At 61.5% G+C, this 16,383-nt stretch overlaps 1 protein-coding gene across 1 annotated transcript; it reads left to right on the top strand.

The window, feature by feature from the left end:
- The first annotated feature begins 8,182 nt into the window (after positions 1-8,182).
- LOC125318959 (serine/threonine-protein kinase pim-1-like) lies at positions 8,183-12,616 on the top strand. Its single transcript, XM_048289926.1, has 8 exons — positions 8,183-8,260; positions 8,932-9,081; positions 9,701-9,861; positions 10,293-10,710; positions 10,828-10,878; positions 11,084-11,450; positions 12,085-12,261; positions 12,510-12,616. Exons 1-8 carry the CDS (start codon positions 8,183-8,185, stop codon positions 12,614-12,616), a joined length of 1,509 nt encoding a protein of 502 aa, XP_048145883.1.
- The last annotated feature ends 3,767 nt before the right edge of the window (positions 12,617-16,383 follow it).

Here is a 16,383-nt window from a genome sequence, read left to right as displayed (position 1 = left end):
ACGCACGTGCTGCCTCCTCTTCCTCTTCCTCCTGTTCCTGCTCCCGCTCCTCCTCTATCCCTCCTCTTCCTCCCACTCCTCCTCCACTTCTCCTCCTTCCATCCCTTCTCCCTCTTCTCCTTCATCCCTCCTCCTCCACCCCTGCTCCTCCTCCCACCAGGCCCAGCGCCCACCCTTGGCCCCCTCCCCCCAAACCCATCGCATCCCACGGGAGGAGCAGGGATGGAGCCGGGGCCGGTCGGGCTGGGGCAGTGCTGGGCTCTTGGTTGCTCCCAGCCGCTGGGGGGGAAGCCAGGAAGGGGAAAAGAGGGAAGATTGTTGTGTGGAGAAAGAAGTTTGGTGCTTGTGGTCGCACTAGATGGGGATTTGGACCCCTTTGGTCTCCCTGCAGTAGCCTGGAGATTTTGGAGGGGGAATACAGAGATGGGTGGGGGATGCCAAGGGATTTTGGGGACAGGGTGAGGGGTTGTGGGAGCCACTTGCTGGGGGGGAGTCAGGCCAGCGACTTCTGGGCTGGACTCCTGGTCTGGGCATTCCAGCTCTGATTTTCTGCTCTCTTCCTCTCTTTTTCCAACCTCTCTCAATATTTTCCCGTTGTCCCCACCACACCCCTGAGACACCCACATTCACCTGAGTCCCACTGCTCCCAGACACATAAGCTCCCAGCACCACCAGTACCACCAGTACGGCCCCAGCTGCCAGCACACGCCCCATGGCCAGTGCCGGGCAAGTGCCGCCAGCCCCAAAGCAGCTGCGCTGTGCTGTAGAGGGGTCCCCATGGCCCTGCCCCATGTGGCACTGGGAGCACCAGTCCGGACCAGTGCAGAGCACGGGTGGGCAGCATCAGAACCCACGAAAGTGGTTCCACCATGTAGTGGTTTGGCCCAAAATACTGATTACTGTTTGTCTTCTGCGAGATAAGAATTAGGAGAAACGCAAAGCAGGCACCAAACTTGAAAGAATATAAAGAAGTTTATTAACAGACCTAAAGGAAGGAAAAAAAAATTATACCACCTTCAGAACTCTCCTCCTTCCCCCACCTTCCTCCCTTCTCTCACTGACAATGTAAAAAGACAACCCTTGAGATGTTCAGTCTGTTCACCACTTCCATAATAACCTTGTTCAGTCCATTTAGAAAGAGAAGTCTCTTCTTGCTCGTGCTATGAAAACAGTATCACAACAAGACAGCCACCCACTTCCAAATATTGTTCAGTCCATTTAGGAAGACGAGTCTCTCTGCCCGCATGCGAGTCCCTTCCCCCGACTTGCAGCTTTTCCCACAACTGCTTTCGAGGGTCCACTCTTGAAGTTTTTGGGGTACAATTTTAAAGTTGAGCCGTTCAGAAACAAGAACAGAGGCCCTTCTCCTTCCCTGGGAGCAAAGGGTCTTCCTCATCTTGATCTCTAGGACTATCTCTGGGAGCATCTCTAGGAACTGAGGTTTCTCCTTTCCCGTTTGGAGCAAAAGTCCTCATCTGGTTCATCTCTCCCTGTCCAAACTTCTCATGAAATTACAGCTGCACCAGCATCTGTCTATCTCAGCGCAGGTGCTTTTGCTTACGAGTTGAACACTCCACCCCCCAGATCTTCATGAAATTACAACGAGATACTCTGATATGTCATAGCTTCACAACAGAATTTCAGCTTTAAGCATTTCCTCTCTCTCTTCCCTCAGGTTTTCAGCTCTTCACAGCAATAAAAGGGTTAATCTCACCTCGGCCTTGCAGCTTTGCAGCTGGAATGTTGAGTGCTTCTCATCGAAGTGGAGAGGGGGGAGAGCCGAGCTGCTCAGGCTGCCCACCGCAAGGCAGTGGGGGGGGGGGGTGTTGTTCCACGGCTGGAACAGGTCCATCGACTCCAGGATGGCCGTGGCCCGGCCCGGTCTGGCCCAAGCAGGGCCTGGCCCGGGCCCGCTGGCCCCCACACAGGGCCCGCAGCCACCTGTCCCAGCACCGAAACGAGCGAGAGCTTGGGGGGGGAGTTTGTCTATTCTTAAGTGTGGATCACAGAGGCGGTCACAACTTTAAGTGGCTTAAAGATTTGTCCATATTCAAACTGGCCAGCTGATAGGTTCTATCAAGTCCCAGAGGAAGCTGTAAGCACCCCTTAGCAAGGACATCCCTTCCGGGACTATGCCTGCTAACCTATGACACACCACAAGCCATTTAGAACCCCCCAAAAGTGGTGGAAAGCATCAGGATCCTCCCAAAAAAGGGATCACCTCCACCTCCTGAAATGACTGGGAAATCTCCCAGAGCCGTTTATATCCCCCACCAAAATTGGTGGAAAGCAGCAGGATCTACCCTAAAATGGGCTCCCCATGTCCTTCCCCGTGGGGCCAAGTGCAAGAGCCAGGTGTGTCCCCCCTCCCAGTAACACATCCCTCAGGACTGGAGGGTGTTGTAATGTGTGTGAACCCTGTTAGTGTGCCCCAGCCAAACCATCTTTAGTGATTCTTATCAGAGCCACCCGTAATGCATCAAGGTTACCGAAATGTAAGCAGCGCTCAATTGGGAAAGAAGGAGCTGAGAAGCAGAATACCAAGGCAGTGAGAAATAGATAAAGAAGGACTGTGCCGCACTGGACTAGAACCAATCCTGTTTTCTGAAAAGTGCGTGCAGAACACGTGGACAAAATCGAGGGACCAATCAAGAAGTGTGTGATCGTGTGCACAGCAGTTGCAAAATGCGTAAGTAGAGTGCAATGTGAACAATAAAATGTCTTCTGTGGAATCATATTGGTTCGTTGTTCAGAAATCCTGAGCTCCCGCATGCTGGTGACCTCGTGATGTGATAAACGCTGCGATAATGAAGCAGACCGGACCCTTTGGATTCTGAAGGGGGTCTGTGGAGTGAAAAGGCAGGAGGCCCTGGTCGGAGCCTGCCGCGGCTGGACCGTGGAGGGGAGAGTCGGAGGACGGCTCCATTGGAGTTGGGGGAGCCGAAGAAAGCTCCTGGGGAAAGCACTCCGGAAAACGTACGCTGCAGCGGGTGCACCCGAAGAGGTGAGAGGCCGGGGGCAGGAGGATGGGGAAGGGTCTGTCGAAAGAGGAGCGGGCCACGTTCAGGGTCCTCCAGCACATTCTCTTTGAGAGAAGCATGACCCGGAGGTCTTGAAAAGACTGTTAAGATGGGGTCGGGAGAGAGGATTTTTTGCCACCCATGGGAGTGTTCTCAGCACTTCTTGAGTGGGAAAGGCTGGGAATCACTTTTTGGGACGCCATAAGCGATGGATTAAAAGAGACTAAGGGGCTTAGTACGTTATGGAAGTTAATAATAACGGCGCTGAGGCAAATAGAGGCAGAAAAAACAGCTGCGGTAGGGGCAGCAGCCTGTCTAGAGCCAGGCAGTCCCGCTGCTGCCTTTCCGACGTAAGCACGAGAATTCTTTGGGGGAGTAGACGCAGTTATACCGTCCCTGCCTTCTGCACCCGCGGAGACGGAGTTACAGGCTCCGCAGCCCGCGCCAGAACCAGAGAAAATGGAAGTGGATGAGCTCCCCTCTCCTCAAGCACCAGAACTGCCTCGGAGGTGTCCCGTGGTGTCCCCCGAAGAGTTAACTTCAGCACTGGGGGGGCGTGTGTGTCCCCCGCTGCCCCCATCGCCGTCTGCCTCACCGCGGCTTAGCCAGAGCGGGGATTCCAATGCGAAGGGCGGGTGTTCAAAGGCAGAGCGATTGAGCCGCTTTGAGAACACAAGCGGCAGGAGAAAGAAAGAGAAAACCAGAAACCGCCACTGGTGGCGGAGGGGAGAAAGAATCCTGAATCAGCTGCTGAATGTGTGTCGCGGTGCCGAGTTTTCGGCCGGCGTTGGCCGCGGGGATCGCGGGCCCGGCTCCCCGGGGGGGTGGCCCCGGTGGGGGTCCGTCCGCCCTGTGACTCCTGCCGAGGAAACAGTTTGGCGAACAGAGAACGGGGAAAACCGCGGGAGCGAGAAGGGGATGCAGGGAAATTCCAACTGGGGCAAAAGCTGGAGCGGAGCCGGGGAATGCGAAGAACGACTGATCCCCCGGTTCAAAGGCCGGAGCGGAAAAAAGAAAGTCCTGCCCGCGGCTCCCCAAGCCGCCCTGCTTCCGACAATCCTGCTCGGCGGTGGCAGGGAATCATACGGGAGGCTTTGATTGAGGGTGAATTTATTGCACAAGCGTTCCCGGGAATTGCTGCCCCCGGTAATCCGAACCAACGCCAGTGGGCGGGGCTCAATTGGAAGCTCGTCTGAGAAGGACGAAAAGCTGGGATGCAGTATGGATTAACCAACCCGGACGTGCAAACTTTGTTGCACCATATTTTTACGAGTGGTTTAATGACTCCGTTTGACTGTAGAAAGCTGGCAGAAATCTTTTTGAAACCCACACAGAGACTGCTATGGCAAGCGGGTTGGGAAAGGCATATAGATGGTGCCGTGATTGAAAATCTTGAGCTGCTGCAGGAGGGTGCCCAAAAACCTGCTCAGTGACGGGACCCCTTCAAACCTCTTCATCCCAACATGTGTCTGTCTCATTCCAGACCCCATCCCAGCCATCCTCCCTCTCCCAAATACAGCCTCGTTCTTAGGGGGGCAGAGCTGCTTCAGGAGGCATCGGTGAGTGCAGGGGATCCTTTATCCCCCTCGTGCCGCTCCAAGCTGCCGAGGGCAAAGCCCTGGTTTCTAGTGCTGTGCCAGCTCCTCAAATCTGTCGGATTTAATACCCAAGTGTGGCCAGGACACAGCCCCGGGAGCTGCGCTAATGCCCGGCGGTGCCCGGGAGGATCTGAGGGGAGGGGAGTTCATAAGGACTCACCGCGCACCCACTGCCGCGCACGAAAAGCTTTTTTAGTGCATGCCAGCGATTTTTCGTGGTTTCTGGGCTCGGCGGGACCGAGGCGGCGGCAGTGGGAGCCGCGGGGCCCGGCCCGTGGGGGCGGCCGGGGGTGAAAAGTGCGCGGCGACCCCAGCGCGGTGCCCGAGGGCTGAGCGGAGCTGGTCGGGAACAACCCCCGGAACCCCCCGGTGCCCGAGGGCTGAGCGGAGCTGGTCGGGAACACCCCGCTCGTCTCCGCCGCTCCAAGCCGCTTTCCCGGCTCCGGCTGCCGCCGCCGCCCGGCCCCGGCGCGGTCCCGCGGGGTCGCCGCTCGAGGCGCAGCTGGAGGGGCTCGATCCGGGCCGCGCCCTGCCCGTCCCTCGCTGCGGCTCCTCCAGTGACGCTTGGCGGCCGAGAGCCCTCGGGGCGGCTCCAGAAGACCCCAGAACTGCCCCCGGCTGCGGCTCTTTCGGTGACGCGGGGCGGCCGAGAGCCCCCGGTGTTGCCCCGACGGTCCCTCGGTGCGGCTCTTTCAGTCACGGGCAGCAGCCACACCCGGTGCGGGGTTTTTGTTATTTTTTTATTCTGTTCTCTAGAGTTTAGTCCATTCCCACCTTCCATCCCAAGCCCCTCCAGTGCGGCTTTTTCACCACCGTCACCTCTCGCCGCTCTCTCGGTGCAGCTCTTCAGTGACTCGGAGCTGCGGAGATCCCCGGGTGAGGCTCTTTTCTTGTATTTTATTCTATTCTCTCTATTTTTTTTGTTTTTCTATTCACATCTCTCTCTCTCCTCGGCGCGGCCCTTCTGGCCACACCCGACAGATCCCGTTCCGCCGTGCGGCTCTTCAGTGACACCGGGCGCCGCGGACATCCCGGTGCAGTTTTTTCTTCTATTTTACTCCATTCTCTGGATTTTATTCTACTCACCCCCCGCTTGTCCCTCGGTGCAGCTCCTTCAGACGCGGGCGGGGGAGACGCCTCTCGGTGCGGCTCTTTGATTGTATTTTATTCTCTTCTCTGTATTTCCTTTCGTTCCCAGCTCGCCCGTCCCGCGGAGCGGCTCCTTCAGGGACCCGGGGCGGCACAAACCCCTCGGGGCGGCTCCAGCAGAGCCCCGCCCGCCGCCGCTCCCCGAGGCCTCTCCGCTGCTCCCCGGCCATCGGACACCGCAAGCGGACCCGGCCCCTTCTTCCTCTTCTTCTTCTTCCTCCTCGCTGCTGCCGGGATTCAGCCCCCGCCGCCGCCCGGCTCCTTCTGCCGCTCCTGCCCGGCACGAAGCGGCGGTGCCGCTGACGGGGCCGGAGCGCGGCTGCCCCGCGACTGCCCCGAGCCTCAGGGCCGGGCCGGGGAGTGACCGCACGGCTGGGGAGGGACCCCCGCTGGACACGGCAAGGATTCCTGTCCCTCAGGGGGAAGCACGAACTCGCCGAAACTCCCATCCCTTCTCCGTGCGCCGCTGGCCAGAGGAGGGAGGGAAACGGGAATTGCTCTGGAGTTTTACATTCAATCCTTACAAAGCAGAGTCACAGACGGAGCTCCGCTTTCAGCTTCAAACGAGGGAATCCAACGGGAGCGCTGGCGCTTCTGTAACCTCAAGCTGTTCCATGATACTCAACACTTTAGTCCTGGCCATAGGAAGCCCTTCAGCAGCAATGTCTCTCCCAGTCACTGGTTTCTGGCTCACACCCAGCTCGGAGCTTGGACAAGAAACCCAAAGTCCCAGGAGAAGAAGCTCTGCTGTTACTTTCTTTTTTCAGAGTTCTTTTTTATTATATTTTACATATCATCTATATATTTTTTTCTTTTTCTAAAATCTCGTGTTTATTCTCTCTTTGCCCCCTCCAGCCCTTGTCCCCCTCCCGGAGGTTTGTGGGGCGCTGCTGTCCCTCAGCCCTTCCTGCCCCGGCACCCGCGGCCGCTCCGGTGCCCTCAGGCCCCGGCTCGAAGCAAAACCACAAAACCCTCTGGAAAGAAAGCCGGTCTGGGGGAAAACCCTGCAGGGGGGATTGAACCCCACGCACAGCGACTGCTGAGAGTTGGAGATTCCAAACGCTCCAAGGGGCCCGAGGGAACCGCGCTGCGGCCTCGGGGCCTCCCTGGGGCACCGCGGGGACGCCCCCCCCGAGCAGAGCGACTCTTCCCACCCCCCAAAATCCGCAGCTTCGGGTCAGCTGAGGAAAAGAGCTGGAAAAAGGGGCTGGAAAGGGGACTGGAGCCCGAGGGGACCCCTCAGCCATGGCCCGGAGCAGCCGCAGGAAAATGCCCCGGAAACCAAGGAAATGGATGGAAAGTAATGAGGAATTTTGGAACTCCTGCTGCTGCTGTTTCCAGAAGGTCCCGGCCGGGTCCTGCCGGGAGGAGCCGGGGGCGGGGAGGGGCCTCAGGGCTTAATTGGGGAGAAAAGTTGAATTGGGGCAAGGAAACTTTAATGGTGGGGAGAAAATGTGAACGGAGGGGATTTGAATGGGAGGGGATGATTTGAATTGGGCAGAGAAAATGAAGTGGGGGAGGAGCCCCCCAGCCCTCGGCTGTGCCCCGAAGGTGCTGCCAGCGGTTCCCCTGCTCCCACCCCCCGGCCTGGGGGCGTGGAGCTGCCGCTGCTCCCTGGGAATGCCACGGGATAAAAACTCCACTCAAGCTTTTATGTTCCCAGTCATTCCCAATAAGATCCCACTTGCCCCCAACATGGTCCCAGTTGTTCCCAGTCATGCCCTGTATGGTTCCTTTCACTCTCAGTCCCTCCCAGTAGAGTAAGGTAGGGCCCCAGTCACTTCCAGTATGAACCCAGCCACTCCCAGTCAGTCCCTCTATGATGCCTTTTGTCCCATCATGGTCCCAGTTGCTCTAAGCATGATCCCAGTATGAGTCCAGTCACCCCCAGTATGATTCCAGGTAACTTCCCAGTAGGAGTCTGGTTTGATTCCTGTCAGCCTCAGTATGATCCCAGTCACTCCCAGATACTCCCAGAACTATGCCAGTCACTCCAACATGATCCTGTCACTCCAAGTATGATCCCAGTATGATCCCAGTATGGGCCAGCTGCTCCCAGGATGATCCCAGTTGCTCCCTGCATTTTTCCAATTGCGCCCTTTCACCACCACTGTGGTTCCAGTCACTCCCAGTACAATCCCAGTCATTCCCAGTATGATGCAAATCACTCCCAGTATAACCTAGCAGCACCCATTGGCCCTCAGCATGTTCCCAGTAGCTCTCAGTGTGGTCCCAATATATCTCAGTATAATCCCTGGTGCTCCAAATCTGGTCCTGCCCAGTCCCGGTTGTGGTCCCAGTGTATCCTGCTGTCCCATTCTGTGCCAGTCCATTCCGGTCCCTTCCCGGCAGCCACCGCCGTTTCCCACATCATTCTGCCCCCCACCTCCCAAAGCTGCCCCCCCGCCCCCCAAGATGCTGACGGGGATCGGAGGATTCATGTTGGGCTTCATCTTCCTGGCGCTGGGGCTCGGCTTCTACCGGCGCAAGCAGGTGACGGGAGGGGCCCGGGGGTCGTGACCCCCTCCCCCCGAGCTCTGTGCTCCCCCGGGGCCCCCCAGCCCGGTGTCACCCCCTTTGCTCTGCCCACAGAGCTCCTGAGCCGCCGGCGGCCGCAGCCCCTCCCCGTGGCCTCGGGCCCGGCCGGGACCCCCCGCTCCGTCCCCGCGCTAATTTTGGGGGGTCGTGTGTCCCCCCCAGCCCCGCTGTCACTCTGCCCCTGCCCGGCTGCTCCCAGTGTTCCCAGGAAGGCTTCCCAGTTCGCCCCGGTCCCGTTGATTGGGGAACAGTGGGAAGGGACTTTGGGGGATCCCGCGCGGGGACCGAGAGTGGAGGGGGCGGAACCGGCCCCAGGATGGATCGGGAATGGGGACCCCCGTGTGTCACCCTTGTGTCGCCCCCCCCGGGGGGGTCCTTGGGAGGCACCTCAACCCCAAATCGGCACCCAGCGAACCCCAAAGGCGCAGAGGCCCCCCCCTAAGCCGCCCCACAGCCCCCACCGACCAACCAAAATTCCCCGCGAGTATCAGATAATCAGAGAAGGCGCTGAACAACCTTCAGGCAATCAGAGCGCGCGGCGCTGGTGACTCACCAGTTGCCAGGCAGACCCGCAGCGCCCGGCGCTCCCCACCCGGACCCCACCTGCGCCCCCCCCTCGCCCCCAGCGCCCCCCGCCAGGGGAATTTGAGGAGGGGGCGCGTGGGGGGCTCCCAGGCCGGGCCCACAGCCCAGCCCTGCCCCAGCCCGGCCTGTCCGGGCTCCATCCCGGCTCCTCCCGCCGGATGCGACCGCGCTGGGAAAACGGGGGGCCGAGGGTGGGCGCTGGGCCCGGGGGGAGCAGGAGAAGGGATGGGGGAGGAGGAGAAGGAGAAGGAGGCATCTTTTAATGGTATTTTATTGAGTCTCGTTTTTTAGAGACCAGGACCAATACTCCCCGGGCGTCAGGGCGAGTCCCTCAGGGCTGTGGGGCCCTGCTGCCGGCTCACCCCGTGCCAGCCCAGCGCCAGCGCTCAGCGGGGCTTTGGCTTCCCGTGCCCTTTCCCGTGCCCTTTCCCGTGTCCCCAGCCCAGCGTCACCACCCCCGTGTCCCCAGGTCGTGCCCCACCCCTCCCCCCCTCCCCCTCTGTCGAGACATGGAGGATGAGCATTTCCCCACCATCCACCCCAAAGGCTCCCCCGAGGCCATTTCCTCTCGTCCTTTCCCTTGGGAGCAGAGCCCCAGCCCTCCTGGCTGCCCCCTCCTGTCAGGGACTTGGAGAGAGCCAGGTCCCCCCTGAGCCTCCTTTCCTCCAGGCTCAGCCTCCTCAGATCCCTCAGCTGCCCCTCAGAAGTCCTCCAGACCCTTCCCCAGCTCCATTCCCATCTCTGGACATGCTCCAGCCCCTCCATGTGTTTCTTGAAGTTTGAAGCCCAATCGCTGCCCTGTCGCTGCAGGTGCCAAAACCCCAGGGAGACTCCTTGGAAATGCGGGTAGAGAGGAGCCCTTCAAAGGGAAACGTGTGCAAAAATGCTCCCAATGGCCGAGCGGGTTTGCTGTGGCTGCGGGAGGAAGAGATGCTCCGGGACTCCGCCTCGGCCCCGGAGCGGAGCGGCCCGTGCTGCCCCGGGGCGCGCGGGGCTCGGCCGTGGGGCGCGCGGGGGGGAACGGACAAACGGGCACCGGACACACGGACACGCGGACAAACGCTCCCAGCGCTTCAGCGGCAGCGGCAGCAGCGGCAGCAGCGGCAGCAGCGGCAGCAGCACAAGAGCAGCACAAGAGCAGCGAGTCCACGAACCCTCTGCGTCCCTTCTCCTGCTCCTCCTCTCCCTCTCCCAGTGTCTCGCACCCTCTCCCGCTCTCCCTTTCGTTCCCCAACCCCGCCTCCCGCGGCCTCCCTCTCCCCACGCCCGGCCGGGCCATGCCCCCGGCCCGCCCCCGGCCCCGGGCGGGGCTGCCCCCTCCCCGCCCCCGGGCGTCCCGCCGCGGTCCCGCCTCCGCCCGGCTCTCGCCGTCCTGGCTGTGGCGCTGCTGGGCGGGCATCAGCGCCTGGCTCCTGGGCACCATCGCCAGCCCCTGGCTCCGGCTGGCCCGACCCCGACCCCGGCCCCGGCCCCGGCCTCGGCTCCTCCCGGGGCCCGCCGGGGACACAGGCGGCGCGGCCGCTCCCGCCGCCTCCGCAGCGTCTTCCCCGCTCCGAAGTCCGCCGCTCTTGAGCGCGGCCGCCGGCCCCGAGCCGCCGGTGTCCGCTTCAAAAGAGCCAACATGTGGGGATGGCCGGCCCGGGGCGGTTGAGCGGCGCTCGGGGGCCGTTCCTGGCCCCGGGCCGAGCGCTGACGGCCGCGTCTCGCCGGCAGGGAAGGCGCAGCAGGGCCTGAAGGAGCGGTACCGGCTGGGTTCGCTGCTGGGGCGCGGCGGCTTCGGCAGCGTCTTGGCGGCGACGCGGCTCTCGGACGGCGCCCCGGTGAGTGGCGGGGCCGGCGGCGGGCGCAGGAGGCGGGGGGCAAAGGAGGAGGAGAAGGAGCATGGGGCTCGGCACGGCGGGCGGCGAGCTCAGCCCGCTGCTCCCCTTGCCTTGCAGGTGGCCATCAAACGGGTGCCACGGAACCGCATCCACCATTGGGGCCAGCTGGTGAGTGAGCGAGGGGCAGCGGGAGAAGCCGGGGCGCGACGGGCGGGGATGAGCCGAGGCCCGGCAGGGTGGAAGCCGCCAGAACGCCTCGAGGGAGAGCGGCCGTGGGGCCAGCGGAGCGCGCAGAGCGTCCCCGGCTGGCTGAGGGCTTGCCGAGCCCCGGCACGGCATCGGCCCCGCTGACGGCATCGTGCTCCTCCCACAGCCCGACGGCACCCGAGCACCACTGGAGATCGTGCTGCTGGACAAGGTGTCCGCTGGCTTCCCCGGCATCGTCCAGCTCCACGAGTGGCTGGAGCTCCCCAGCAACGTGGTGATGGTGCTGGAGCGCCCGGAGCGGTCTCAGGACCTCCTGCACTTCATTTGGGCACGGGGCTTCCTGTGCGAGGAGGTGGCGTGGCACCTGTTCCGCCAGGTGCTGGAGGCCGTGCGGCACTGCACCAGCTGCGGGGTCCTGCACCGGGACATCAAACCAGAGAACATCCTGGTTGACCTGGCCACCGGGCAGGCCAAACTCATCGACTTTGGCTGTGGCACCTACCTGCAAGCCGCAGCCTACACCAGCTTTGCAGGTGAGCCCACGCACGGGGAGGCTCCTGGTAGCGGCATCTCAGAGCCCAACAGCTCACAGCCCAAGCCGGCTGTGGCCCGGGGGATTGTCCCTTTTGCTGCCAGTCATGGCAGCCGGAGTCTTCGGCTGAGCTGCTTTTGAGCGGCGCTGGCTGAGGGGCCATCTTCCAGCCCTGCTGGCAGCCTTTGCCAGCCCCTCTGCCCAGGACTGGCGCTGGGGCTGGGGCAGCCAGCGCCACAGAAACACCCGTGGGTGGGGGTAGCAGAGAGGGGGGGCCAGAACCTGTGCTCCAGCCCGTTTGGTGTGCAGGCGAGACAGGGCTCGGACCGCTCTGCTGCCCGCGCTTGCCTTGGCTTAAGAATGGTTTCTGGGGCAGTGCAGGCAGGGAGGATGAAAGCGTGGTTTTTCCCCAGCACCAAGTGCGTTTTTCCTTTGCATGGAATGCTCGGGCCTTGCCAGGGCTTCCGCTGCCCTCTTGCGACACCAGCGGCTTCTTTTCCAACCCCCAGTTTGTACACAAGTCCCCGGTGCTGGCGAGAGGGCAGCGGGTGCGGCCCCCGCAGGCCCAGGGATGCTGGGGTGAGGCTCTGGGAGCAGGCAGCGTCCCCCTGAAGAACTCCATCTCTATTCCATAGGAACACCGTCCTACAGCCCCCCGGAATGGACGCACCTCGGCTGGTACCACGGCGAGGCAGCGACCGTCTGGTCCCTGGGCATCGTGCTGCACCAGATGGTCTGCGGGGAGCACCCTTTCAGGAGGGGCTGGAACAGCACCTGGGGCCGGCTCTCGCTCCCACGACGGCTCTCTCCAGGTGGATCCTCGTCTCTGCAGCACGGGGGGAATAGCAGTGCTGGGAGACAGCAGCGGGCTCAGGAGCATCTGGCTCTGGCAGCTGCTGAGGAGGTGGCAATGTCCTGCTCCCCTCCAAAAGAAAGAATTGATGGCAAAGTTTAGGCACAGCCCTGAGCACACGCAGCACGGCCTGGCCATGGCAAGAGTGGGGCAAAGCGGACAGGAGCCTTCTGCAACTGACTGGTGCTTTCTGCTTTCTCTGCGCAGAGTGCCAGGATGTCATCCGACGGTGTTTATCCGTGCTCTCCTCGGAAAGGCCCTCATTAGAAGACCTGTCCTGTGATCCTTGGATGCAGGATATTCGCGTGCCGTAGGAGAAGGGAGAGAGCCACACGCACGCTTTGAGCCAGGGAGCCGGTAAGTTCCAGCTGCACACGTGCCTTGGCAAGAGGCAGCAAAGAAAGGCAGAGTTTTTGTCCTGCCTGAATCGCCGCGCAGGGCTCCTCAGCTGGGCACGCGCAGCCCTGCTGCTGGAGCTGAGCTGCTCTTCCCAGCACTGGTGGCCCCCATGCCAGCTGCTTTTGCTTGTCCTGCTTCAGCGACAGCCGGGGCCCTGGGCAGAGCACTGACAGCCTGCTCCAGCCCCAGGGAAGAAGAAGCCCCTGGAGAAGCTGTGCCAGGTGCGGCTGCTGCTGCTGGAGACATGGAGGGTGACATCAAGGATGACAAGCTCTTCCTCCACCTGGCAAGCTGAAGATGATGGACTTCAATTGTGGCACCTTCTCCAAAGCCAGGCTCCATGGCGAATTTGCAGATGAGTCCACACGCAGGGGGCTGCTCCCAGATTTGTGCATTGCACAGCCTGGCCGGGAAGCAAAGGTTCCCCCCTTTGCTGGGGCGGATGCAACCAATTCTTCAGTCGGCTGCCAAGCTGCTTTTTGGCAGGGCTGGGGGGATAGGCTGGGCTGGTTTTGAGCTGGGAGTCTGCTCCTGGCCCTGCCAACAGCCCCCAGCACCCACCGTGCCCCGTGCTGGGGCTGGGGCAGCCGGCCCGACACAAAGCAAGCCCCATGGTGGGAGCAGAGGTTGGACAGCAGAAGCTGTGCATGGGCTGCTTTGCTCTGCAGGCAAGGAAGGGCTTGGGCTACTCCACTGCCCTTGTTGGCTTTGGGCTCAGCATGACTTTTGGGGGCAGTGCAGGGGGAAGGGAGAAAGCGTGGGCTGCCCTGGCCCGTGGGTGGGTTTTTCCCTCGCATGGCGGGCTTGGGCCTTCCTCAAGGCCCCAGCAGAGAGAAAATTTTTTACCTTTTTCCTTGTTTCCCCTTTTTGTCTGTAATCTCTTTTCATTGATTTATGGTTTGTTTTTCCAAAGGAAGCGTTCTAGGTGCTGTCGGGTCCGGATGGCGAAGTGCTCGGGAGCAGCTGCGGCGTGGGTGGGACGTGCCCTTGGAGAAGGCTGAGGACAGCGTTTGGGAGCAGCTTTTCTTCTGGCGGCGGGAGGCGTGAGGTGGGTGCCCGTCCTCTTGGCACGGCTGGGATAAGGGCTCTTGGGAGACGGCAGCGAGCGCAGCAGCATCCCGCTCTGGGCAGCTGCTGAGGAGGTGGCTGTGCCACGGCCGGCTGCAGGCTGGGCACGTGTCCTGCCCTCCTGCTCTCCTGCCAGAGGCAGCAATGCTGGGCAGCTTTGGGCAGCGCTCTGAGCACGGCCAGCACGGCCTGGGCACCGCGGGTGGCTGGGACAAGGGGAATGGGAGCCTTCAGCCGACGGGCGCTTTCTGCTTTGTCTCCTTGCAGCCGGGCTCTGTGGATGCTGAGGCTGCTCTGGGCTCCGCCAGGGCTCTGCTGCGGCTCAGCCCCGGGGCCACGAGAAGCCAAAGAAGAAACGCCGTGACCTGCAGCAGAGACGTGCTTGAGCAGCTCGGCAGTGCAGCTCACGTTTGCAGAGCGTGCACCTCCAGGGGAAAATATGACACCCTCCAATAACAAACTTGTTCAGTAACTTCTGAAATGAAATCAGTCTGGGATGACCCCCAATGACATTTTTCAGCTTGCTCAAGCTGAAGCTCAGCCCTTCTCTGAACAGTTCTCTCCCCCACCTGCCTTTTGCTTCACAAGTGCTCCCTCTTTCCCCCAGTGAGTTCCCAGCTCACCGCAGTCCCCATTGCACTGTAGCCTTCCTTGATGCCCCTGGCCACGAGGAAGAGTGAGCCCCAGGTTTAGGGACTCATGTAGTCACTGCCTGAAGAACAGCAATGTCTCAGAGGTCTGGTGAGATTTGGGTATCATTCAGAGCTGCTCTCCAGGCCTCAGCTCTGCTCACTGCTGGGTTCCCACTCCCTTTTCCTCGTTCTTCACAGAGCAGGATGAGCTCTGTGAATGCCCTTGACTCTCGCCACTCTTCCCAGCCCAGCCACCCAGCCCAGTCAGGCTTAAGCTGGAGCTTCTCTGTCTCCTCTGGCACCCCAGTGCAGTCCCCTCTGCGGGGAGCAGCAGCCCCAGAGCGCAGCACACAGCAGTGCAGGCCGCACCTGGAGCAGCTCCCTGCAGCCATGGCCTGGCTCTTTGTGGCAACCAAATGCTCCCTGTGTGCAGCTGTCCCTGGAGGATGGTCCCAGGGCAGAGCCCAGCCGGGCTCCCACTGCATCCCCTGGAGCCTGGGGCAGACGGCGCTGGCAGAGCTGAGGTTCATGGTGAGCACCCAGAGCTGTGGCTCGCAGTCGGTGTTTGCAAGCATTGTGATCTCATCTCCTGTGACCTGTGGGGAAAAGGAGCTGTGCAGCCAGGCCAGCGCTGCTCCTCTGGGCAGGGACGAGGCTGAAGGCCTTTCCTGTTGCCGAGGAGGCGGCATTAAGCCTTAGCGGGGCCTGGCAGCTGTGGAGCCGGATCTCGCCCGCTGTCCGGGACTCGCTGCCCACCAACCGCCCCCACCCGCCGCGCTCCGTTCTGCAGGGACAGAAGGCTCTGGCTGTGCGAGGCTTTCCATCACGTCTGTGTACCCGTGGCTCTGCAACGCACACGGAGAGGGAAAGTGTCAGTCACGGTGCTGGCACACTCCTTCCTTTCCATACAGGACACGTCCCTGCGCACCCCGTGTGCGGATCTATTCAAAGGAGAGGCGTGGATAGAGATTTCCCACGGAGCTCTGACTCTGGCGGAAGTCACCTTGTCAGCCAGCAGCCAGGGGATTTGTTTCCAAGCTCTGTGTCGGTCAGGGCCCAAGAGCTGAAGGGAGCAGCATTTAGAAGCAGTTCCCAGATTTCTAGGCAGCCAGTGGAGCTGACAAGCATCCGCGTAACTCGCCGTGTTCATCGGGAGGGGGTGCTGCTTCTTTGGGAGTACGGCACAACGGAGACACGAGACTTGGAAAAATCCCAGCTCCCTGTGGATTTGTGCAGCAGGGCTGGGGCTGCTCCCAAAGTTCCCCCGCCCCAGTGACACAGCCGGACATGGGCTGAGGGGGGGCTGGATCAGGCTTTCTTGTCCACCTGCATGCCAGGAGGGAGCACAAAATCTACCTGCATTCTCTGCAGCATGCCATCCTGGAGCAGAGCCATTCCCAAAGGAAGCCGTGAGCCCGTGACAAGCCAGTGCCGCAGTGGGATCCTAGCAGCACCTGTGGAAGCCGGGAGAGAGGAGCCCACCTGGAGCAGGTTCCTGTCAGGATTAATCATCCCGTGGCTTCCCACCAGGGTCTCCTTGCTTCCAAAAGGCCCCAGAGTGTCACCGTGGCCCCTCGGTTCCACCAGGTTCCATAGCGTCACTGTGGTGCCCAGGCTTCCGTCAGCTTCCCTAGCATCCCCACGGTCTCCAGGGCTCCGCGAGCTTCTGTGCTGGTGTCACAGTGGAGCCAGGGTTCCGTGTAGGTCCCCAGCATCACAAAGGCTCTCCTGGGAGCCACGGGTCACAAAGCAGCGTGGGTTCTGTGCAGCCCCGCTGTGTCACAGTGGCCGCTGGCTTCCACGAGCCCCCGCAGTGTCCCAGTGGCTTTAGGAGTGGGTGGCTGGGAGTTGGTGCCCCGCCAGCGGCTGGGGGAGAAGCAGCAGGGACAGCGTGCGGACAGTGCCATGGCCACTTCTGTGGCCACTCGTGTCTCTGTCCCAGGCACAGCCGTGGTGTGGAACACCGGCTCCGGCTCCTTTGG

This window comes from Corvus hawaiiensis, chromosome 33, assembly GCF_020740725.1.
Source record: "Corvus hawaiiensis isolate bCorHaw1 chromosome 33, bCorHaw1.pri.cur, whole genome shotgun sequence".
Classification (NCBI taxonomy): Eukaryota; Metazoa; Chordata; class Aves; order Passeriformes; family Corvidae; genus Corvus; species Corvus hawaiiensis.
Note: the sequence above shows the minus strand (reverse complement) of the source record. Positions and strands in the feature narration are given on the sequence as shown.

Bases quoted from the DNA above. Each gene is read 5' to 3' on its own strand.
- LOC125318959 (XM_048289926.1), top strand. From the start codon at position 8,183: ATGCTGACGGGGATCGGAGGATTCATGTTGGGCTTCATCTTCCTGGCG. The intron at 8,261-8,931 runs GTGACGGGAGGG...CCTCGCCCCCAG, and splicing joins GCTTCTACCGGCGCAAGCAG to CGCCCCCCGCCAGGGGAATT. The intron at 9,082-9,700 runs GTGGGCGCTGGG...CTGTCGCTGCAG, and splicing joins GGGAAAACGGGGGGCCGAGG to GTGCCAAAACCCCAGGGAGA.